Source organism: Manis javanica, chromosome 3 (assembly GCF_040802235.1).
Source record: "Manis javanica isolate MJ-LG chromosome 3, MJ_LKY, whole genome shotgun sequence".
NCBI classification, from domain to species: Eukaryota; Metazoa; Chordata; class Mammalia; order Pholidota; family Manidae; genus Manis; species Manis javanica.
The window spans coordinates 61,583,576-61,607,506 of record NC_133158.1 but is presented as its reverse complement, the minus strand read 5'-3'; the positions used below and the strand labels follow the sequence as shown (position 1 = coordinate 61,607,506).

The 23,931-nt window shown below is 40.4% G+C and overlaps 1 protein-coding gene across 8 annotated transcripts; it reads left to right on the top strand.

Moving 5' to 3' along the window:
• Positions 1 to 649: 649 nt before the first annotated feature.
• POGLUT1 (protein O-glucosyltransferase 1) lies at positions 650 to 21,362 on the top strand. Of its 8 annotated transcripts, none has more exons than XR_001851968.3 (12): positions 842 to 1,008; positions 1,650 to 1,740; positions 2,771 to 2,914; positions 5,757 to 5,892; positions 8,122 to 8,243; positions 13,257 to 13,316; positions 14,618 to 14,717; positions 16,387 to 16,445; positions 17,508 to 17,675; positions 18,455 to 18,511; positions 18,964 to 19,173; positions 20,888 to 21,362. XR_001851968.3 is itself a non-coding variant. In XM_073231594.1 (11 exons), the coding sequence occupies exons 3-11, from the start codon at positions 2,820 to 2,822 to the stop codon at positions 19,118 to 19,120; spliced, it is 954 nt and encodes a 317-aa protein (XP_073087695.1). In that variant the 5' UTR covers positions 650 to 773; positions 1,650 to 1,740; positions 2,771 to 2,819; the 3' UTR covers positions 19,121 to 21,362. The 8 variants fall into 8 exon arrangements, 6 of the variants coding, with proteins under 6 accessions (XP_073087695.1, XP_017507841.1, XP_017507840.1 ...); XR_012129187.1 differs by lacking the exon at positions 20,888 to 21,362 and adding an exon at positions 18,624 to 18,717 and having other exon boundaries at positions 18,964 to 19,098; XM_073231594.1 differs by lacking the exon at positions 842 to 1,008 and adding an exon at positions 650 to 773 and having other exon boundaries at positions 18,964 to 21,362.
• Positions 21,363 to 23,931: the final 2,569 nt, after the last annotated feature.

Here is a 23,931-nt window from a genome sequence, read left to right as displayed (position 1 = left end):
TAATATTTCCAGAATATCTCACCTGGCCTAGTGCATCTGTATCCTCAGGGGTGGAGAGAAGTATGGCTTTAGTGTATCTGCATATCAACAGGCATTCTTCAGGGGTGGATAAAAGTTCATCTCCATATCAGTGGGTAATTACCTGGGCATTGAAGGGCTTATCTGAACCTGAGAGGTGAGGGGGAGTGCTGGGTTTGCTTCTGATGGTGCAGTAAAGAGAGACAGCCCCTGACTTCAGTTTGTAAGCAATAAATGGGTTTTAAACTTTATTTCTCCCTTTGACTGATTTCAGTTTTAGAGGTATTTTGCCCTGGGATTTCCTCTCCCAGGACTTAAAATGGAGCAAGCAATTTATTGAAAGTGAAAGTATACACTTACGAAAGCAAGTGCAAGCCTACTCCAGAAAGGAGCAGCCTTGGAAGGGTCTGGGGTTGGCAGTGTTATGGGCAATGTTAAGCAGGGCTGAAATGTTCATATTGTTTCTGGAAAAAGTGGGGCTTTCTCATAATTTGAGTGCCACCCTCTTTCTGTCCTTACAAGGTCCGTCTGGGACCTGTCACGCCCCAGCTTTTTAGTATACGGATGAGCATCTAATGAGCCTGAGGGTAAAAGGTAGGTCATCTTGTCCTCTGTCTTGATCCAGCTGGTTTGGACTGGTTAGAAACTGGCTCCTGGTGGCCAGGGGTTTAGCCCGGACTTTCCCTGCCTCTTGGTAGGTTAACTAGGCGGCCGCAACTTCTCAGAGCCGCAATCGCGGACACCGACTGCCGCGGGCAGGGATTTGGGGGCGGGAGAGCAGAGCGGCGCGCCGCCATCTCCGTGCTGGGAGGCCTCCGCCCACGTGGTGCAGCTCCGTGGCCATCTTTGTGCGGGGCCGCGCTTCCGCCGGCAGCGGGGCCTCCGCAGCGGGGCCGCGGGCGATGGAGAGGTGGGCGCGCTCGCAGCTGCGGCTGTGGCTGCTGCTGCTGCTCGTCCTGCCGCCAGTGCTGGGCCGCCAGAAGGAGTCAGGTGGGCTCCGGCTGCCGCGCCCTCCCCGAGGCGGCCGGCGCCGGGCTGACGCTGGGGCACGCGGCGCCCGGGCGCGGGGAGTGAGGGTGTCGGGGCGGCTGACGCGGCTTCGCCTGCCCAGGACCCTGGAGAGTAACCCGTCTCCCGAGGTCGGAGTGATAGCGGGATGAGAGGGGCTCCCGTGTTCCCCCACAGCGGGTGTCGTCTGCGCTCGGCTACCCCGCAACTCTCCAGAACACCCCGGCGGGGGCGGGGATTCGTGGTGGTGGTGGTGGGGTTTAGTCCATTGCCGGAAGAGAGAAAGGGAGGGTTATTGTCTGTGGCTTTTAAATGATCCTCTTTATGGGTTAATAAAAGGTGAGAGTCCATGTCACTCACTAATTTATCCATAGCCTTCTGAGTGTCAGGCATTACGTTTGGAAGTGTCCCCATTTTTTGGAATCGTGACGGCCCAAGTAGAGGGGCAGGCCTGGCATGAGTGCTAGAGAGCTGCAGAACGGATCCTTCCTGGAATTTCGTGACCACCAGTGGGATGGGGACGGATGCCAAGTTTTGGCTTTCTGTTGGTTCTGTCTGCCTGCTGCTAGCAAATAAGAATAGTCAGGTATTTTGTTAACCCTCATTTACTTTACTTTTTGAAGGTTCAAAATGGAAAGTATTTATTGACCAAATTAATAGGTCTCTGGAGAATTATGAACCATGTTTAAGTCAAAACTGCAGCTGCTACCATGGGTGAGTTCTTTTCTTTCATGTGTCTTTGAGAGTTTAGTTCTTGTCACAAGGAAGTCCCCTAAAATCCCCAAGAGATTTTGGTTGAGTGATCACAAAGCCAGGCATGCTTTGAGAATAGACAGGGTTCCTGAGATGGGTTTCCTATTCCTAGGGGATAAATGTTCCACTGACTGAAAGTTTCTTAATGTCAAGATCTATGTCTTACTGTCCTATCCCTGGCTCAGGCTCCCAATAAATGCTGTTGAAGGGGTGAAGGTACTTACAAATTAATCAAATAAAAAATTTCCTGTTGGTCACTTTAATGTATGCAAATTAGGGCTGGAGAGTGGTATGGTAGGGTCACTTTGAAAGCGGTCTTGGGTTCTAACCCCACACTTCCCACTAATTATCCCTGTGGCGCTTCTCTAGATCTCAGATGCCCCATCAGCTAAGTAATAGGGTCCTTTTTAGCTCCTCATTAGGTTATTCTAGGACTCCTCAAAAAATTCACCCAATGCTTATGATACTTATTGAAAACTTGCTATGTACTGAACTTTAAAAAGGATATGTAATGGTGTAATTTCTGGTTACTGCTGTTAGGCTGCTAGAGGATGTGTGGTGGGTAGGGATTAGGCAGACCAGAACAAAAGGGAGTCAGACAGTGTCACAGTGCAATGCAGAAACCATACCTTGTGTGGGATTCAGCGGCCAGCAGTGGACTGCAGTGACTGGGAGGACATGGGTGTGGCATGAGTATCGGAGGAGGAATGTAGAACAGGCAAGCGGGGGGTGGGGGAGTAGTGGAGGGTGGGCAGCAATCCAGACCGAGAGGGGGAGAGCAGAAATTAACTTCTTTTTCCTTATCCTGGCTTTGTTGTGATGGTTTAGATTACCTGTGTGCTTCTAGGGGAGAAGTTGCTCATTCTGGCCCGCTATTCTTTCCCTTGGCTTATTGTGTTCTCTAATACCAAACCTAAACCCACAGACAGGAGGTAGATGCAATGTGTCACTCTCTTGGCCTGCTTTCCTTGACCATTCCCTTCTTTCCCAGTGTCATAGAAGAGGATCTGACTCCTTTCCGGGGAGGTATCTCCAGGAAGATGATGACCGAGGTAGTCAGACGGAAACTAGGGACCCACTATCAGATCATTAAGAATAGATTATACCGAGAAAATGACTGCATGTTTCCCTCAAGGTAAGACTTATGAGGTAGCTATAGCTTCTGACCTTTTCATATATGGGCCTACTTGATTCTGTTCTTATAGAGAAGCCAATGAAAGGGACTGACAGGTGAATCCCTCCTTGCATTTCAGAGGGATTACCGAATAGTGACAAGGTTCTTCTTGCCTGGGAATTTTTTTTGCCAACTTCTGTCTTCCCTTTGCCTATATCAAAGCCTGTCTCCTCTCTCTTCATAAGGCTTGGGCACATCACTGGTTGTATTGGCTATGGCTCTGCCCAACTTATCCTTCCCAGACAAAGCAGCTGCAGGGCACAGGCTGATGAGGCCTAGCAGGAATGAGCTGTGCTGAAGGAGAAGTATGGTCTCCCATGGACCAAGTATTGTTTTCAGCACTGAGTATTTGAAGAAAGGTGGCAGAAAGTCAAGAGGCATAAGATTACACAGATTATGCAGGGTGTACTAGCCAGAACTTCAGGTATGAGAGTTGACATACCAGTAACATATCAGGGCAGAAGGTGGGTGAGCAAGGAGGCTATGGACTGAGCCGAAGTTGGGTTTAGGCAGCATTATATACAACAAGTGACAAACCTCCCTTTCAGGAATTTTTTTTTTTTAACTCAAATCTTTATTTAGAAAAAAAAGTCTAAAATTGAGAGGGCATGGTATTGCCTTACTTGAGATCTCTTCCCAATCTCTGTTCTGTTGTTAAAAGTAAAATAAATGAGCAGTATTGTAAAAAACATGCATACATTTGGACATAGGGATTTACATCATTTGTTCTTAATAACAACTGTATTACAGATTAATATATTTTCATTGTCAAATATATGTAAAAATGGCAAGAGGAAAATAAAGATCAACAATTAATATCCCATTACCTTGAAGTAATAACAAATGTTTTAATTGTTACATGTAACATACAGCAGTAATATTTTTTAATTTAATTAGTCTTATTTTAGTATCAAAGGAGTGTTACATGTATATGGTTAAGATATTTAGATAACTCCAAAAGATGTACAATGAATAAAGGAAGTTTCTCTATCACCTTAGAGTTCCAGACCTCTACTCACTAAGTCCTCCTCTCAAGAGACAACCACAATGAAAACTTTTTGCATATGCTTCCAGAAATAGTCTAAGCATATGCAGTTATTTTGTACTCATTAAAAAATATCAGAATATGCTGTATCTTTTGTCCTGAAAGTTACTTTTCTTTTCCATATAACAGTAAATTTTTAAACTGTTCCATAAGTACATGGAGTACATCTCACTCTGCATAATAATCAGTTGTATGCATTTCTTTATTCAGACCTCTATCAATACATTTAAATTATTCCCTACCTTTCCCTTTTAAATTCTGACTAGTGCTAACAATGCTACTTGAGTACTCCTATAAATGTAATAAAAATTTCTAGAAGTAGAATTAACAGGCCAATTAAATTATCGTAAAAATTTTACTAAATAGAAGCAAATTGTCCTCCAGAGAGGTTGTGGCTGTTTACCCTCCCACCACCCTTTTATCACATGCTCAGAATAGACCTTTCACACCCTCAAACACTGCGTAACATTGGACTCTGATTCTTGCCAATCTGATTGGTAAAAATTGCTGTCTGGCTTCACTGGGGTTTTGTATGTCATAGTGATACTTTTAAAATTTTTAGTTGAGAAGCATTTGATGTATAACATGTAAATTTAAGGCATACAACATGTTCATTTGATATATTTATATATTGTATGATTGCTATTGTAGCAATAATTCACAGCTCTATCACATTACATAATTATCCTTTAGTAGTTAAAATAATTAAGTTTCTCTTAGCAAGTCTGATGATTATAATATAATATTGTTATCTGTATTTACCATCCTGTGCATTAGATCTCTAGGCTTATTTACTACTTGTAAGTTTGTACCCTTAAACATCTGTCCTGTCTCCAAAGCCCCAATCCCCTGGTACGCATCATTTCATTCCTGGATTTTACAAGTTTGGCTTTTTTGGCATTTTTTAAATTATTAATACAGTTGAGACTCTTATGTTCATGAACCATTGATATTTTTTGTAGTTATTTCCTTATATAGAAGTCAGTATTTTAAATCAATCACTTCCATGCTTTTGGATCATTTTGTCAAGCCTTGGAGGGCTGCCACCAGGGTAGTGCTTGGGTCAGGACCTGAAAGGACGGGGCGGAAAAGCTAAGCTGTCAGTGTATCCTCTCTTTTTTCCCAAATCCTCTGAGGTTTCCAGGGAGTCTAGTAAGAAAGCTCTGCTACAGTCTTTGTGATTGTGTACATAACATCTTTTTTCTCACTTGCAAACTGATTTTGGTAGTGTTCTGCATTCAGGTTGAAGGTAATGAAAGTTTTCCTATCTTTCCTCATAAATTATGAGACTTAGTTATGGTGGAAATAAAAATAATGTCTTTGTGAGAAATAAAGCTTGAGGAACACAATTAGAAAATTAGCTTTTCCAGATCCTGTCAAAATTCGTATATTGCTTACTAAATAAACTATGGTAAATAAATAATGGTAATCATATAGGGGGAGAAAAGAACAAAACTGGGAATTAATAGAGGTGAAAAAGTTGTAGGAGTAGCAATAATATACCCTTCAAATTTGTGATGATCTAGTTGGAAAATTTCATTAAGTCTTGTAAGCTGGAGCAGCTTAGCTTGGCAAGATAACTCGCAAAACATAAAATAGTTTTCTAAAAGGATAGATAGTCCTTCTAGAAGCATTGCTTTCAGGAGACGTTGCAGTAGGCTGATGATCTGAACATTGGCTGTCTTTAAAAGTGTGAGTGGGGCCCTGCCTGGTCCTACAGCACTGCTCTGGTGAATTTGTGGTATTTCTGTTTGACAGGTGTAGTGGTGTTGAACACTTTGTTTTGGAAGTTATCGGGCACCTCCCTGACATGGAGATGGTAATCAACGTACGAGATTATCCTCAGGTTCCTAAATGGATGGAGCCTGCCATTCCAGTGTTCTCCTTCAGTAAAGTACGTACAGGAGGAGCCATATATGGGGTTATGGGAGGGAAGGTGGGAGGGTAGTCCTTTAGGGTATGAGCAGGATTGTCCTGTGATAGAGTCTGATGGGTAAAGGTAAGGATGAATCCTGAGGTCCAGGACTGGGTCTGCGTTCCTCTGAGCTGCACAATGATTGAGCAGCAAGACCGAGGAGATGGGGCTGAGGATCCATAAGGAGTGTGATTAAGACTGTTTTTCGTGTCTAGAGGGCTAGGGATGGAGGATAGGGAGTGAGAGAGGCCTGAGGAAACTATAGGACATGTAAAGTGAGGTTCAGAGATCCTACAGAGCATTCTATAGAGACAGTGGCACAAGAAAGCTCATGGGCTTGGAGTTAGGGAACACCTTCATTCTAAAAATACCTGTTGAGCTCTTATAATGACTATACATCATCTGTCCTGTCCATGTATCCCAAGGGCCCAGTATGGCTAATAGTGAGACCAAAGGTACACAATAACTCCACACAGTTTGTGCCCAAGCAGTGCACTGAGAGGATAGGCCTGGGATATTGGAGAAGGATATGTGAGGGGGTGATCTTTGGGTCTCCTTATGGAGAACAGGAATACTAGGCCACACCAGTGGGTTTGGAGAACTGGGAACAGTCAATATCTTATCAGTATGCAAATGGTTCTTATCACAGTGTGCAATCAGGTTCTTGCAAGTGGTGTATTGTCAGGGTTGGGCTTTCGTTCCCTCGAGACTAGGTGTGAATATATTTGGGGGTGAAGGTGGGGGCACTGTGAGTATGGGTGGAAGATTCTTTTTGGGGAGAGTGGATATGGGAGAACCCTAAGGACTTTGAGAAAAGAAACGTTTATCTGATTTGGTTTCTCCAAAGCAGAGAGACCTTTATTTATCCCGAGTTTTTATCATAGTTTACTTTCTTTCTAGACTTATTTCCTGTATTGCAAGTGGGCTGAGGCCACATTTGTCTTGCATTTTCCATGATTTAGCCTCATTTCTCAAAAGTGCTTGGTCCCCTTGTTTGTCATGAAACCTTCCCAGAAGAACAGGTAGCGGCTCCCATGTAAGTCAGGAAGGACTTTACGTTTGTTATTTATCTGTTTCTGTGGATAATAAAGTATGGCCATCAGTATACTAACTTTCTTTTCATCTTTACTTCCCTCTTTTTTTTAACAAATTATTCCTACTTTCCAAGGAAGGGATTTTAGTACATCAGTTCTACAGTAATTGGCAGCTTCAGTTGACAGCTATTATGTCTGAGCTGCTTGATGAATTGCATACTTTTTACTTTTTTTTAAGTATTTGAGAGAAGGCAAACAGCATATTGCATCTGTAATTCCAGTGGAAAAAAACTATGCCATAGAGTTAGAGGTTTATCAGTGGCTAGAGTTTTAACAGGAGTAACCATAAAAAGGGAAGAAAATGGTTTCAGACTTTTTCAAAAAGATGTGAAATGACACCCCTTCTCCCCATTCTGCCCAATGAGCACTTCTGACCCTGATCAGCAAATAACCATGAATTTATTGACCAACCAATGTGAGCTCAACAGTGCCACTGTGTTAGATAATACTAACTTAACACATATTGACTACTTACTATGTGCCAAACACTGTTCCAGGCCTTTTACATGAGATAACTCATTTAGCATTCAAAACAAGCCTATTAAATAGATAATATTAATAATATTTCTCCCATTATAAAGATAAGGAAAATGAAACTTAGAAGGATTAAGTACGTTGCCTAGAGTTGGAAAGAGGTAGAGCTGAACTCAGATGATCTCTCAAGAGCCCTCACTCTTAATCATTGCACCACAGTTCCTGCTGTCAAAAGACCCATCTGGAAAATAACCACATACTGGTTAGATAGTACACACTCCAGGGGTAATAACAGTTAAAAGATGAGAGAGTTAAATGATCATTCAGACTTGGGCATACAATTCCCTTAAACAAGAGCCGTAACAATGTATGTCCTCTGGAAAAACAACGTTGGGGAACTGGAGAAATTGACCTTTATTGTGATTTCAAATTCTGGGATTCAGTGAGCCCAGGAATGTTAACCCATGGTCATTTTGGCCTTTCAATTTCTAGACTCTAGACTCTGCAGACAAGGAAAAATGTATCTTTGGCAGTATAACATTAGAGCAAGGCCTTTGTCCAGTCCTGTGGCATGTATGCAATTTGCTGCTTCTCTCTGTTCCAATACTGAATGAGAACAACCTTTCTGTTTCTGTTGAAGACATCAGAGTACCATGATATCATGTATCCTGCTTGGACATTCTGGGAAGGTGGACCCGCTGTTTGGCCAATTTATCCTACGGGTCTTGGACGATGGGACCTCTTCAGAGAAGATCTGGTAAGGTAGGTCCTTTAGCTAGGTTTAATTTGTCCTTCACTGTGGGTCTTCTTGAAATAAACAGTAGAGTATAAACAATTATTTACTTTAAAATGACTTTTTTCTTTATTGTTGTTGATATACAATCTTATGCTGGTTTCAAATATACAACACAGTGGTTCAATAGTTAGCCATATTGCTAAATCCTCACCCCCTCTAGTGTGGTTACTATCTATCAGCATAGTAAGATGTTACAGAATCATTGACTATATTCTCCATGTTGTACTGCCAGCCCCATGACCAACTTATATTGTGATTGCAAATTATTGTTCACCTTTATCCCCTTCACCTTCCCCCCATACCCACCCTAACCCCTCCCCCTTGGTAACCACTAGTCCCTTCTCAGTGTCTACGGGTCTACTGCTATTCTGTTCCTTCTGTTTTGCTTTGTTTTTATACTCCACAAATGAGTGAGATCATCTGATATTTGTCTTTCTCTGCCTGGCTTATTTTACTGAGCATAATACCCTCTAGATCCATCCATGTTGCAAATGGCAGGATTTCTTTTCCTTTCATGGCTGAATAATATTTCACTGTGTATGTGTTCCACATTTTCTTTATTCATCCATCTACTGATGCATACTTAGGTTGCTTCCATATCTTGACTATTGCAAATAGTATGGCAATAAAAATAGGGGTGCATGTATCTTTTCAAATAAGGGATTTTTGCTTTCTTCAGGTTAATTTCTAGGAGTGGAATTACTGGGTCAAATGGTATTTCTATTTTTAGGTTTTTGAGGAATGTCCATACTGCTTTCCATAGCAGTTGCACCAGTTTACATTTCCCACTAACAGTGCAAGAGGGTTCCCATTTCTTCACATCCTCACCAGCATTTGTTATTTGTTATTTCTTGTCTTTTGGATAGTGACCATCATAACTGGTGTGAGGTGATATCTCATTGTAGCTTTAATTTGCATTTTCCTGATGTTTTGTGAGGTGGAGCATCTTTTCACATGCCTGTTGGCCATTTGTATAAAATGACTAACTTTTAAGATAAAAGACAAAAAAGCCTGTTTACAGCATAAGCAGTTTTGTATGTGTGTAAAATATTTACATATCCATAGGAATAGAGCAGAGGAGCCTACCCTATGCTATCAGCAATGCTCCCCTCTGTGGGAGGGCTTATAGGAGCCTTTTCTTTTCTTCTTTAAATTGTGTCTGTACTTTTTAAGATTCTCTAAATAAGAGTGAATTACTTTCATAATTAGAAAAAAATGACATGTTTTGGGAAAGGATAGAAAATTATTTGGAGGGACATAAATGTATGTTATAATTTAGAGCTAAGTCCAAGTCCTTTAGATGGGGATAGGGTGATATCCCAAGTACCAGCTTATTCCAGATCCTCTCTGATTCATGATTAAGACATGCCATGACCTGTTGACTCCATCTTGCCATCATGTCAGAATTTAGATTATTCAGGTCATCCAAGCTGTAGGTATTTCTTAACTAGCTACATTTTGCATTAATGATTCAAACAACATTTAGTTAGCAAACCTCTGGAAAAACAGTCTTTGTAGGTCTTCTCTCAGGTATAGGGAAAGCAATCATTTAGTTTAACTTTATTTCCACAAATACCTATCACCTGTACTAAGTGTGGCTAGACATTCAAAGGGGATGAAGAGAATGCCCCTTTCCTGAAGAAACATATAGGGCTGCAGTCCTCAGTGGTGGTTAGAGCCACTAGGTAAAAAAATGAGTCTATTAGCTAGTTGTATAATTTAGAAGTTACTTTTTAAGATTGCTTAGTTTCATACTTGATAGAACTGGAACTAGAAATTGTCTTTGTCCTACTTTTTATTTCAGGGGTTGGGGAATGAAGGAGCAGAAAGGTTTAATGATTTGGTCAAAGTCAGGAATCAATCTAGGCCTGAAGTCCAGGTTTTTCAAGTTCATTATCCTCTCCATTTTACCTGTTAACCTTACCCATGATCTCTAGACATTGAGACCATCATTTCTCATTAACTATCTGATTTTGAACATAATTCAAAATGCAAATTTTGGGAAAATATAAGGTCTTTAACTTTCTTTTGTCCAAGTTTTACTTGGCCTTAGTTTTCTAATCCTTTATTTTTTTCAGGAACTTGGAAATACCCTTTTCACACTCTTCCTTCCTTTTGTAGCTCTTTTTCCACCTGCTATACATCTACAGTTAATCCTTGAACAGCATGGAGGTTAGGGGCCTTAATCCCCTGTGGAGTTGAAAATCCCAGTATACCCTTTTAACTCCCACAAAAGTCAACTACTAAAAGCTACTGTATATGAGATGGGTTAATTAACTTCATATGCAACAGAGTAGAAAAATAGAAAAGAAATGGGAGGGTTGTAGGGTCTGACAGAGAAAAGAGAGCAAGCAAAGGGTGAATTAGCTGCTCTGCTGGTCAACTGCCAGGGCTGACACCTGCCTGCAGGTAGAATAGGCCTGGGCTGACAGGGGCGCACTTTGAAGGAGCAAGGATTTCCCTGCTCCCTCCTTCCTCTGAGTTGACCGATCTGGGGGTCAGTCAGCTGACTGACTGGGCCTGGCACTTTTCCTTGATCCATGATGATGGCCAGTTAGCTCAGTTGTTTAGAACGTGTTCCTGATAACACCAGGATAACACCAAGATTATGGGTTCAATCCTCTACAGGCCACTTTGTGCATTTTTCCTTTTCTGTTTCTATTGAACACATACCCATGGAATCTACTGCCTTACATCCAATTACAGATTCTATATATTTATTGAAAAAACTGTCTATAAATAATTGCATAGTTCAAACCTGTGTTGTTCAGGGGTCAACTGTACTTTGTTTTTAAAATCTTAAAAAGCAACTCTTTCCAATTTTGAAACTTTTATGTGCTTGTGAAATTTTATTAATATGTCTAACCTAGGCAACTTTTTTCCCCATTTATTGGTGTGTTTCAGAAAATTTTCCATGTTAGTATGCATGAAACTGCTCATTTTTAACAGTTGCATGATATTCCATGGTGTGGATAATAATTTACTTCATTATTTTCTTTAATGACATTTAGGCTGCATATGTAATGTATGCATAATTCCTTGTTTTCTGGCTATTTGAGAGTATGTTGCATACCTTATGACCTTGTGCCCCTTAATATACTTCAGTGTATATTTTCAAAGACCAAGTGTGTTCTCCTTTATAGCCATACTACAATTATTGAATTCAGGAAACAGTATTGATACAACAGTTAATTGTCCCAATCATGTCCTGTATGGCACATTCGCCCCTGGTGTGGGACACAATCCAGGGTCACATTTAGTCATTATGCCTCTGTAGTCTCCTTTAATCCAGAACAACTCTTCAGTCTGCCTTTCTCTTTTATGACACTGACATTGTGAAGAATACAGGCCACATTTTTTATAGAATGTTCTCCAGTTTGGTTTTGTCTGTCTCCTCATGATTAAATTCAGTTTATGCGTTACTGGCCTGAATACTTACATAAGTGATTTTGTGTCTGTTTACCCCCTCATCAGAGATGTTAATTTTGATCACTGTATCAAGGTGTCATCTAGTTCCTCCACCGTGTGGTTACAGTGTTCTCCCTTGTGATATATATATCATATATATCACACATGTATCATGCATGGAACGTAGTAAGTGCTATATAGGTGTTGGCTATATTATTACCTTTAACATATGTCCTAATAAGAATGCTGCCTAACAGCAGGTATAACATGATAACTGTTGTATAGAACAAGGTTTCTCAATCTCGGTACCATGGGTGCATTGTAGGGTGTTTAGAGGTACCTCGGTCTTTATCCACTAATAGCCAGTAACAGTTCCCCAGGAGTGACAATCAAAAATGTCTAAAGATACAGTCAGTTGTCTTCTGGGGAAGAGAGGCAAAATCAGCCCCTATTGGGAGCCCCTGATATAGAGACATGATTGGAAGGAAATTCTTCACTGACACGTTAAATTGTAAAAGTGGTTACCTGTGGTGGAAAGATTTCAGATGATTTTCGTACTTTTATTTTATGCTTTTCCATTAGAATTTCATGTAATGAGCTTAAATCATTTTTCCACCAAAAAGAACCCATAGAGCCAAAATTAACTCAGTGCTGTCGTGTTTCTGTATTGGTGAGAGGGGGTATGGAGCATAGCAAGAGATAGTTCTGGCCTTGGACTAGAGAATCAGATAAAGATGATCCAGCAAGGAAGGACTAGAAGATAAGCCAGGAAAATATAGAGCGTGCTTCTCAGCTGAGAGAAAAATGAGTAATATGACACTATATGTATCTGAAATGTGTCTCTACCTAAAAAGTTTGTATATGAAGTCTCACCACTATAGTAAATAGCCCACCAGTACCTCATTAACTCCATCAGTTGTCTCTGTCCTTTTTCAGAGGAAGACACTGAGCAAACTTCTGTGCAGGGTTCCTATGAAGAAAGTTAAGAATGAAAAGCATCTGTGAGCTAGCATTTTCAGTAAGGAAAGCTGATCATGGTAATGTGCACTAAGGCCTGAATTTCAGGGACTTTGCATATATGGAGTCCTTAGTACAGCCTCAAGAATACCAGAGTGCTTTGAAAAAGCCAACTAAATCTGATGAGATCTCTTATGCATCCAAAATAGGAAATCAGGAGGTGATTTGTCTTTCTGCCCTTAATTCAGTTTCTGATATTTTCTGCAGTTCTCTTTGCCTATTAATTTTATCAATAGCATTTTACTTAAAACAGAGAAGAGATCCTTATTATATTGAACTAAATGGCCCTAATCATGTCACTTAGGGTTTGGGAACTTTTCTTTGAATGCTGTTAACTTATTACTGGAGCAATAGAATTGTAGGTATTACTGGCTACCACCTCCAGAGGGATGAAGTACTAACAAAAGGGAACATAATGTCATTGAGTGCTTTCTCCTTTAAAAGTTTAGATGAGACTTATTTAAAAATGTACAGCTCTGAATTCATTTTCAGAAATGGTTATAACCCATTAGTTTTAGAAAAAAACATAGAAACTAATGGAAATCTATTTTTAGGGCAGCAGCACAGTGGCCATGGAAAAAGAAAAATTCCACAGCATATTTCCGGGGATCAAGGTGATTATATTTTCTGACATTTTACAAAGATGTTCTTCCAACTAATTTTTAAAATGTAAGTTACTTTGAGGGTGTGAAGAACTCTACCTCAAAGAGAAAGCTAAGAAATAAATAAAGAATCACAGAATTTTAGACTAAAGAACTCAAATTATTTGCCCAAATCACTCTTAATCATTGAAATTCAAAGAAATAAAGTTGATCCATCCAGTCATTCAACAGGTGTTTACACAGAATCATGACTGGCAGCTGGCTTGTCCTCTTGCAGGAGAGATCTGTTTCCTAGTGGCGCTTATGATCTTGCTTGCCATCACTCTGCCTGTTATTGGCAGAGAAGGAACCATCAGAAGATCTCCTGACTGCCTTTTTTATCAGACCATGTGGCTGCCGAGCAGTGGTGGCAAGTATAGACTGACTCTGGTGAAAATGGAGCAGGAGTGGGGAAGAGGGAGAGGGAAATTGTTGCATAAAGGCCCCATCTGTGCTGCTCAGCTCTGCATCTCCATTGCCAAGAACACTACTTGTCACATAGATACACAGTGAGTATCTTTGGAACAGATGAACACAACAGAGACTGTGAAGGGAGAAGGGTTTTGTAGTTCTCTGGGTGAGTCTTGTCAGAGATCACACCCTCTATTTACTTGGGCCGTGGGCTTCAGAATGCAGATGGGCTCAGCAGCCACTGCTTACTCTACCTGTCAAGTTTCTGATTGTCAGATCTTGAGACCACAGATTCTTAACTTGGAATCCATGTGTGGACTTCAGAGGTTTTAGGACTTTCTTGAAATGATATGGCGATATTTTTCTAGAGAGGGCATGGGGTCCTTGGTTCTCTTCAGATTCTCAGGGGGGTCCGTGACCTCTCAAATGTGAAGACCATCTGCTACTTGGGCCATAATTAGGACTTTTTCTCCATATGGCTTTCAGATTTTTAAGCCCTTTAGTTTTCTTTTTAATTTAAGTATAATACTAGACTTTACACACATACACAACAAAGGTCATACAGCTACTTTGGTGAGTGGTGATTACCTAGTTACACAGCTGTGAGTGCTAGTAGATAGAGGTTACCCAAGCCCTCCCAAAGGAAGCTTGTTCCCCAGGATGTGGCTGTAGTGACCAGCACAACATCAATGGTGGGAAAGAGCCTAGGACCACTTAGACACTGCCATGTCCGGTATCGCATTCTCCACTGTTGATGTAACCACGGAATTGTCCATCTGTGTGTACAGTCACTGCTTACCGTTCACCGGTAACAGTAGTATGGGGTAGGACACACAGTTTTATGTCATGTGTTTCTTTTATAGGACAAGTCCGGAACGAGATCCTCTCATTCTTCTATCTCGGAAAAACCCCAAACTTATTGATGCAGAATACACCAAAAACCAGGCCTGGAAATCTATGAAAGTAATCACCAATCATCTGAATAGAACTTCAGAAGTGAATGTTCTCACCCAAAGAACATTGCCTCCTGGGTAGAATCTCAGATTAGGTTTCCTCTCAGTGTTGGGATGAATGTAAAGTTCCATGAACTAGTACTAGCATATAGTAAATTACTTGTTTTCAAATGTACATTGTTTTCCAGGCCCATATTATGAGTAGTGTTTTATATTACTTTGAAGGTTTAAAACAGGTCACAAACTTTTTATATAAAGGGCCAGATGGTAAATATTTTAGGCCTTGTGGATGTATGGTATCTGTTGTAGTTACTCTGCCAATAGTGTGGAAGTAGCCATTGACAATATGTAATTGAGTGAGCATGGCTATGTTCTAATAAAACTTTATTTATGGCATTGAAATTTGAATCTTATGTGATTTTCATGTGTCATAAAATATTCTTCTTTGGGTTTTTTCAACCATTTGAAAGGTAAAAATACGTTCATAGGTTGCATATAAAATAAGCAGTGGCCAGATTTGGCCTGTGGGCTATAGTTTGCCAACCCCTGGTTTAAATCAAAGGTTCTTAACTGCCTGTAATACAACCAGCGGACTTAAAAATGAACCAGAAACTCTGGGGAATGGGGTCCAGGCATCTTGACATGTTTAAAACTCTGCAAGTGATTCTAAGGTGAAGCCAGCCATGCCTTGCTTTTTTGGCTTGGAGTCCATCTGTGTTCTCCTAACTCTATGACTTCTTACCTAATTCAAAGAACTCTAAGCCCTAAATGTCTTCATCTGAAATGTCCATATACCATAAGAGGATGATAGGAGAAAAGTTTTTAAACTTTTCAAGGGAAAAACTAAGTATATCTGATATGCATGTATTTTTCACTTGATAGTTTTAATCAAACTGGAGCAAATCAAGCCTAAGAAATTTTATTTAAAACTAAAAACTATGAGAAATGTATCCATTTAGTATACAGCATCTGCTGTGGGAGGCTGCAAACAAGATTTGTTCCCCTCACCAAGGATTTTACCAGAGTTTATCATCTGCTCAGGTAGCTGGAATATAGATGGGGTCTCAAACTCAAATGCCCCAGGTCCACAGGAGCAAGCAGGAGAGCGTACTAAAGGTCTGGTTACTGCTGCCAAGGGGAATAAGAGCCCACTTTACAAGATCTTCCTTTTCCTTCTTACAAGGAAAGTTGGAAATCTGGCTTTCTGTAAGAAACATCCTACTATCCATAAATGTTACCAATGGTTTAAATATTTGTTTTTAAATATTTTGTATGCCCAATAAAATCTGTGTGTGGGCTATACCTCTAAGCTCACCAGCCACCACTTGTAACCTCCTGTGTGTACAATTTACATAGAATTAAATGTGCTGCAGGTCATGACCTCTGAGTTCAAAGGAGGATCCACAAGGCTCCAGGAGAGCTTAAACTCTGAAATCAGGTCAGCCCAGGTTAAAACCTTTGCTCTTCTACTTAGAGCATGTGACCCTGAACAAGTATCCCAACTTCTTGAAGCCTTGGCTTCTTAATCTGTAGTCTGGGGTAATAACACCTCCTGAGTATGTTTATTATGAGACTTAAATGAAGTCATGTTGATGAAATGTTTAACAATGCTTGCTGCTCCATGGTCTTCAGTAAATGCTACTACTGCTAATAGTGAAAATGTTTTTTTTCATTTGAAGGATACCTTGGGAAAGCCAGCCACTAAGGATGTCCATCTCGTGGATCACTGCAAATATAAGTAAGATGTCCGGGACTCCTGACTCCCTTGGTTTCCATGTTGTTTTTGGAATAGGTGCATTTTGGGTGAGAACTTAAATACTAGGGCCCAGCTGGGGTTTATGAAAGTCACATTAATTCACTTGGCTGTTGTTTACTGAGAACATATAACACACAAAGCTCTGGCCCATGCGAACTGCAGAGGCAATGAATTACAGTCCCTGCTTCCAAGGAGCCTGTGTGCCAGTAATCAAAGTGACAAGATTCGCCCTCTCCACATACCACCCAGCCAATAGATGAAGTTAGATAAAGTATTTATCAGGTTAATAAAGTAGTTTATGTTTCAAATGAATAAAGCATATGTAACTAAAATATTATCCACAAATGCCAAGACTAAGGAGTAGAGAACAGGTAAAACCAGACCAGGATGGCAGTGGAGGAATCTAGAGAGATGAATACTGATTACACTGCACAGTGGGAACTATATGGTAGAAAGCAACTCTGGTTGGAGATGGGTACCTGCATGAGAGATGCTGACAAGAAAATGTTCTTTGCTAAAATAGCTTTATTCCAGGTGGCATTTCTCTGAAGATTGATTAGGCAGGCCTGGTACTCCTCTCCAGACATCAGAAGACAAGGAAACAGGGAACAGGGATGCCTTTGACCAAATGGGGTGCCATAGGAGAAAAACAAGGCTGTGGGGGCCATGACTGGTTACAGACAGTAGACCTAGAAAAGCTTGTAGGAAAGGATGAGATCAGTTTTCATCTGGGCCTTGCATCTTCTCTACCTAGCACCCAGCCCCTGCCTGACCTAGCTCAGACTGGACAAAGTATCCCCCTTTTCCCTCACCCTGACATTCCCAGGAACAGCCTGTAGCCCCTGGAAAAGCAATGAGTTTATGGAAACCCTACAGGGACATGCTGATGTGTCCTTGAAAACTGCAAATGGAAAGAGAAGGGAGATAGGTCATAAAAGGAGAGAAGGAATAAGAAGAAAAAGGTCATATTTATGGCAGCAGGCCACAATAATATCAAATACATATCAAAATAGTATCAGATATATTTTGTTCTTTCTTTCCCAGGTACCTATTTAATTTTCGAGGCGTAGCTGCAAGTTTCCGGTTCAAACATCTCTTCCTGTGTGGTTCGCTTGTTTTCCATGTTGGTGACGAGTGGCTGGAATTCTTCTATTCACAGCTGAAGCCATGGGTTCACTATATCCCAGTCAAAACAGATCTCTCCAACGTCCAGTGAGTGGCTCTCCCCCAGGCAGAGTTTCTAATGACTTCCACAGTCTGTCTCTAAATCCCCAGCCATTTAAAGCATTTACTCCTGATTACTTTTTCCATTCAAAGCTTTTTTCTTACTTGGTTCGCGTATATAGTACTGCACTTACTTGGTTCTCATATATAGTATATATAGTGGGATTTAATTTGAAATTGAATAGTGGGATTTAATTTGAAAAAGTGCTCTAATGATGGTTCAGGATGTAACATTTAGATAGTATGCAGTGAAAAAAAAGCTATAATCTCTCAAAGACTAAGGATAGATAGTAATTCTTGTTACACTCCCAAAACACTTTCAGCTGCTGTGTGAGAATTGACCCCAGTGAACCTGAGACAAATTTCATCTCGTAATAGGAGAAGCTAGAAAGAGGTATGAAAAAGGCCCCAAAACGAGAGCCAGTGCCCTCTTTTGGGGGCCAAAGCAGAAAACAAGAAAATTTTTTCTTCATTATTGATTTCTGATACATGTCATTGAACATTTCTGTTTGCTCATATATGTCCCAAATCAACAGCAGGTTGCCTTTAGCCTGTGTGGGCCTTTTGTTGTTGTTACTTTGTTCCTGCAAGGACCCTGATTATCTCTGCTTTCACAAAGAAAGAATTCACCATACACATATCCACAGATTAACACAGACCTCAATCTATGGTCTTTCTGACTTAGCTTGGCCTATATTCCAGAGTCTAATAATTACTTTCTAATATTAATTAACAATTAATATTATTAATTCTAATAATTCCTCTAGGGAGCTGTTGCAATTTGTAAAAGCAAATGATGATGTAGCTCAAGAAATTGCTGAAAGGTAAGTTCTGTTCATTTTTCCATTTCCACTTTATCATCTCCGTTTTGCCTGAGCTACAGTTGTATGAATATTGTTACCATGGAGATACCTGGATTTCTTCCTCATTATGCAGAGATAATCAGAACTGAAGCTGTCCTGGGGGAAAAACACTCCATTCACATAGGTCCTAAGCCTGTCCTTTATAGAAGGAGGCTGAAATCTTTGAGGTAATTAAACAAATACTTTTTCTGAGCATTGGCTATTTATATGTTTGTTTTTAAGAAAAAAAAATTAAGTTCTATTGCTAAGTGCATGTGTATTGATAGGATAGCTATAGGGCTGGTTCTGAGGATCAAAAGAGTTAATTCATATAAAGTATTCTGAACAGTGCTTGACACAGGTAAGTATTCAAATAGAAGTTATTAGTATTATAAAATGCTGTGCTTTAATATTCTTGTTAATCTTATCTCTAGGGGAAGCCAGTTTATTATGAACCACTTGCAGATGGATGACATCACTTGTTACTGGGAGAACCTGTTGACAGAATACTCAAAATTCCTGTCCTATAATGTAACAAGGAGGAAAGACTATGATCAGATTATTCCTAAAATTTTGAAAACTGAACTCTAATAGTTATCGTTGGACCATAATCCTCTCTGTGGCAGCATATCTAATACCCTGTGGTGAGAAGCTTACTGTGAATGGTGCACCTACACTTTCAATACAGTTATCAAGCCAAATACCTGGTTTTCCTTATCATGCTGCATCCAGATCAACTCTTGAGAAAGATCCTCAATGTGTATAATACAGATATGGAGCAGCTCAACGCTTTGGCTGAATAAGGACCAGAAATCATGATATATGGGTTTTGAATCCAACTCTACTCCTCATTTTCTTAGGACCAATCACAGCTTATGCCTCAGATCATCCACATGTGTCCATCACTGTGACACTGACTGTGTCGATGGGATGATGCCCTTTGTCCCATTATTTGGAGCAGAAAATGAGTCATTTGGAACTAACAGAACTAAAACAATTTATGACCTCAGTTCTGCAGTTATTCTGGGCTTGAGCTATTGTGTGTTTTCACATGGGAGTTGTAAAAAATACCTGGAGATCATCTCCTGGAAGGTCTAAAGACTCAAAAGTTGTGCCATGCAATGATGTAGGAGTTCTCTTTTGTAAAGTATAAACTCCTTGGTACTCAGGACGTTTCTGTAAGGCCACACAGAAAGGGGCCTATTCCATGAATAATTACTGCAATTGAATTTCATGTTCCCTTTTTGTGCCTTCACACCCTTCTTTTTATGGTCTATAAAAGAAAAGAAAAAAAAACAAATCTCTTAATTTAGAAAGCAGTCTTCACTCTTTAAAGTAACTCTGCATAAAACAGCAACTCTTCTACAACCTAATTTTTTTCCTCCTTAAATTGGCAACAGTCCATACTCCTGATGTCTTAGAGGGAGCTTAAGGGATCTTCACATATGAAATGTTAAGTTGGGAGTTTAGAGCATTCAACGTTAGCACTGACTTATACAGGAGATACTTGTTTTAGTACAAATCCATGTTGGAGTGTCTCCTTTTTCCTTTTTTTCCTTCCTGAAAAAGACATTCAGATAGTAGTTTAATCTTTCAGGTCCCAACATAGTCAAAAATGAAGGAAAATTTTAGATTAAAACCCCTATAGTCTGATGACTCAGAACCATCCTTGTCCCTTAGACCAACCTTCCCACAGAGAAATCAACTCTTTTCCTTTGCCTGTTAGAATTGTTTAGTATTAATTGGTTTCAAAATTAGTAAGTGTGAGATTCAGTAAGAAGAGATTTTATTCCATTTATGAGAAGTGTATTTGAACTTTTAAACTCCCTGCCACAAAATTTTAACTCTAAGGACCTTCCTAAAGTAGTTGAATATCCCTGGTAAGATCATTGCATGGAATAAGGCAGACATTTAAAGTTGAATTTTTTGTTTTTGAGTATTAAAAATTCATAGGGACCATAGCGTTAGGTGCTGTAAGTCTAGCTATAAGCAGTCTGAATTTCTGAGTTGTCTTGTAGTTTTGTCTGTCATTATGAGGCTTTGGTAGATGTTCTCATTCTCTCTGAATTTTAATTTCCTTTCACTGAGCTAGGAACAAAATTTTCTGTCCTTTGGATTAGGAGCTGAAACTGAATTTCCCTGTGAGTGTTTCAAGTTCCAGCTCAAGTTATCACCTTGTCTCTAAATCCTTTCTTTCATTACTCTAGGTAGTTAGAGGCTATCATAATACTTTGCTCATGCCTATATTGGGTAACATCACATTGCACTATAGTTATCTATTTCTCCTATGGTTCTCTGAGCTTCTTAATGGGTGCAAATCATGTTTTATACATCTTAATGTCTCCATTATCTATACAGTTCCTCCAGAGCTCACACAGAGCAGACACTAAAGAATTATTGGAAGAAAGGATGGATGCATGGATAGTTGGATGGATGGACGGACGGACGGACGGACGGATGGATGGAGACAGCTGGCTTAACTAGCTCCTATTTTCAGATTGATAAGCATTGGCTCCTAAGGTGACTGGACAAGACTGTAACAAATGGATCAATGCAAATTCTCATCTGCTCATTAAAGAGGCAGTAGGGCGTCTTTGTATTTAAATTCAGCAAATGTTATTCAGATTTTATACTTATCTGTTTACCTCAGTGTAAATGATATGAGGATGATGTGTGACAAGATGCAAAATGTATGTGTTTGAAAATAATTTTATCCCCATAACTTTTGAAGGTTGTTGTTCATATTAGCTGGGCAAAACTTAGCTATACTTTTCTTCAAGGAAAGAGAATAATGTAGTTCATTTGAATGAAGTGGCATACGGGGATAACACAAGTAATGCTTTTCCTTTATTTGGCGAGTATTACCTGTGTGATGTTTGTCAGTGTCCCACCTTATTCTACTGTGTTAGGTCAGGTTCTCCTAGTTGCCAAGAGCAGAAACTGTCTCTAGTTAGTTTAAGCAAAAGAACTTGTTAAAGGGATATGAGGGTGTATGATAATGAGTCCAATCACACACCCAAGTGGGCAGGTTGCAATGGGAAAGTGCTTGAAAGACCAAAGGGAAGATCCAGATGCCATAGAAGATGTGGGGGTTTACTGGGACATACGTACAGCGAGTCCAGGAGCAGATGGCTGGATAGGGTTGTACACCACTATGGTAGACAGGGAGGGAACTGTTTATTTGGGGTGAGGGGGCAAAGATTATGTGTGTGCTAGGGGTGAGGGGACAGAGACTACATGCTTTACTAGAAGGGATCATTCTTATGTGACCAGCGTCCCAAGGAACAAAACCTTGGCCAGAGGGGTCTGCCTCCCAATAAGATGTTTCCATCGATAAGATGGGCCTGGATTTGGCCAGCCCCCTGCCATCAACACACCATACACCTAACCATACACCTAAGCATATTGTCCAAAGGAAGGGGCGTGCGGACACATGGTTATTCTGGGGCAAAATGTTACACGTGGGCAGGGCTTATTTCCACACAGAGTATCCTGAAAGATCTGAACAAGTTTTATAGCAGTTGAAGGGTTGAAAGCAGTGCAACCCCAGGCACGCCATCTGAGCGAAAGTTCTAAACTGCCCCAGAGTGCTGCTGGGCAGAGTTGCAGACACTGCTAGGTTGTCTCTTGGATGAAGATTCCCAAGAAAAAATTCAATGGGCTCCTTTGGATCAGCTCCAAAAAGGATAGTTCCAACCCTTCACCCATACACTATGAACAGGCACACACACATGCATAAAACCCCTCTTCCCATGCATCTAAAAATGCTTTTGGTTAAAATAATCCTACTGCATAGAGAGGTGTGGTGTGACTGAAACAGAGAGATACAATTACAAATTATTTAATATTTGTCATATACTTCTTGAGCATCTGTACACAAACAGTGGGAGATAAGAAAATACTACAGGCTCCATAGCTTCAAGGGACTCTGTAGTTGAGATTATAAAGTAAATAATATGAGAGGCATCATAGGCAGAAGGTGATTAAGGTAATGTGAGGCCCTAATCATAAGGCCAATATTCATACAGACAATGTGGATTTGGAGTTTAGAGGAAGAACTTTATCTGGTGCAGACAGGAAACTTCATGGAGGTATAAAAACTGAGGAATGGTAAATAAGGTGGTCCTTGGGAGTTCTCAAAATTCTACCTGTAGAAAGTTATTGTTATATGTAATACAATTAACTGTAAATACATATCAAGAGTAGTACCTCGTGAACCTAGCAAGGAAAGGGAAATTTCTGACCCCTGGGTGAAAATTCACAAGGGAAGAAGCTATTGAGCTCTATGAACAGAACTCAGCAACAAGGGCTAAGGGTAGGACACCGGTGGTTCCAGGCACATCACAGTGACTGTCCTGAGATCCCACACTGATGGCCTTTGCTTTGGTGGCAAATGCACATCCTGGAGAGCAGAGAACTGTATGTGAAACAGTGGCTCAAGTAAACCACATAACACCTTTCGGTTTAGCCTTTCTTGGAGACCCTTCAAAAAGAGCAGACCACCGAGGAGGGCAAGTATTTCCCTAGTAGTAAAAAAAAGGTAAGACCCTGGAAGCAGGAGTGTAGGAGGGTTAACAGAGAGGTAGAATCTGAGGAACTGAGAGGGAATAGCAGCAACAGTGTGAGCAGTAGCAAAGATTCTGGGGACTTCTTGAAGTATTAGATGGCAAAGGGAACCTTACAAATGAGACTCCAGTTACCTAAAGGAAAAGGCAGCTATAGAATTAGTGAAATTTTCCTGTTAATATGACCTCATTTGTATCTCTAAGAAGTGAGCCCTGGGAATATTAGAGCTATATATAAATGATTTCATTAGTATCTGCATAACAACCTGCCCCACAATCCTAACTCCTGCTTCATCCCAGAATGATTTTGGAATCATTTTAAGCATTTGGCTTTCTCTCCATGTGGACTAGACAGACTACGCCGTCATTTTCTCGGGCTTTTAGGCCTTGGGATTTTATCTTCGTGCCCAGCGGGGCCTGTATGAGATACGGGACAATCTGGAGCCAGAAGTCAGGGGATCTGAATTCTTCAACAATCTACATGCTAGACACCATGCTAGGCATTGGACATACAAAGATGAATACACAGTGGTCTCTGACCTTAAAGTTAGTCTATTGTGACACCTCAGCACACAGGAATTTGTCATGCAATGTAGTAGGTTCTATAATGGGAGCTGAATCTAATCGTGTCTCCCAGACACCAGAAAAATCTTCCTGGCACTGTCACTAACTCAGTCACTTCAGTCAGCTGCTTCTCTCCCTTATCTATAAAATTCCAGCTAACAAATTTCAGAGTTCTATTTACCGTATTCTACTAAAAAGCACACCCTTTTGAATTACATCGAGAGGAATAAAAGAGGGGTAGGGATTGGCAAAAGGGGATTATGGCTGCTAGTA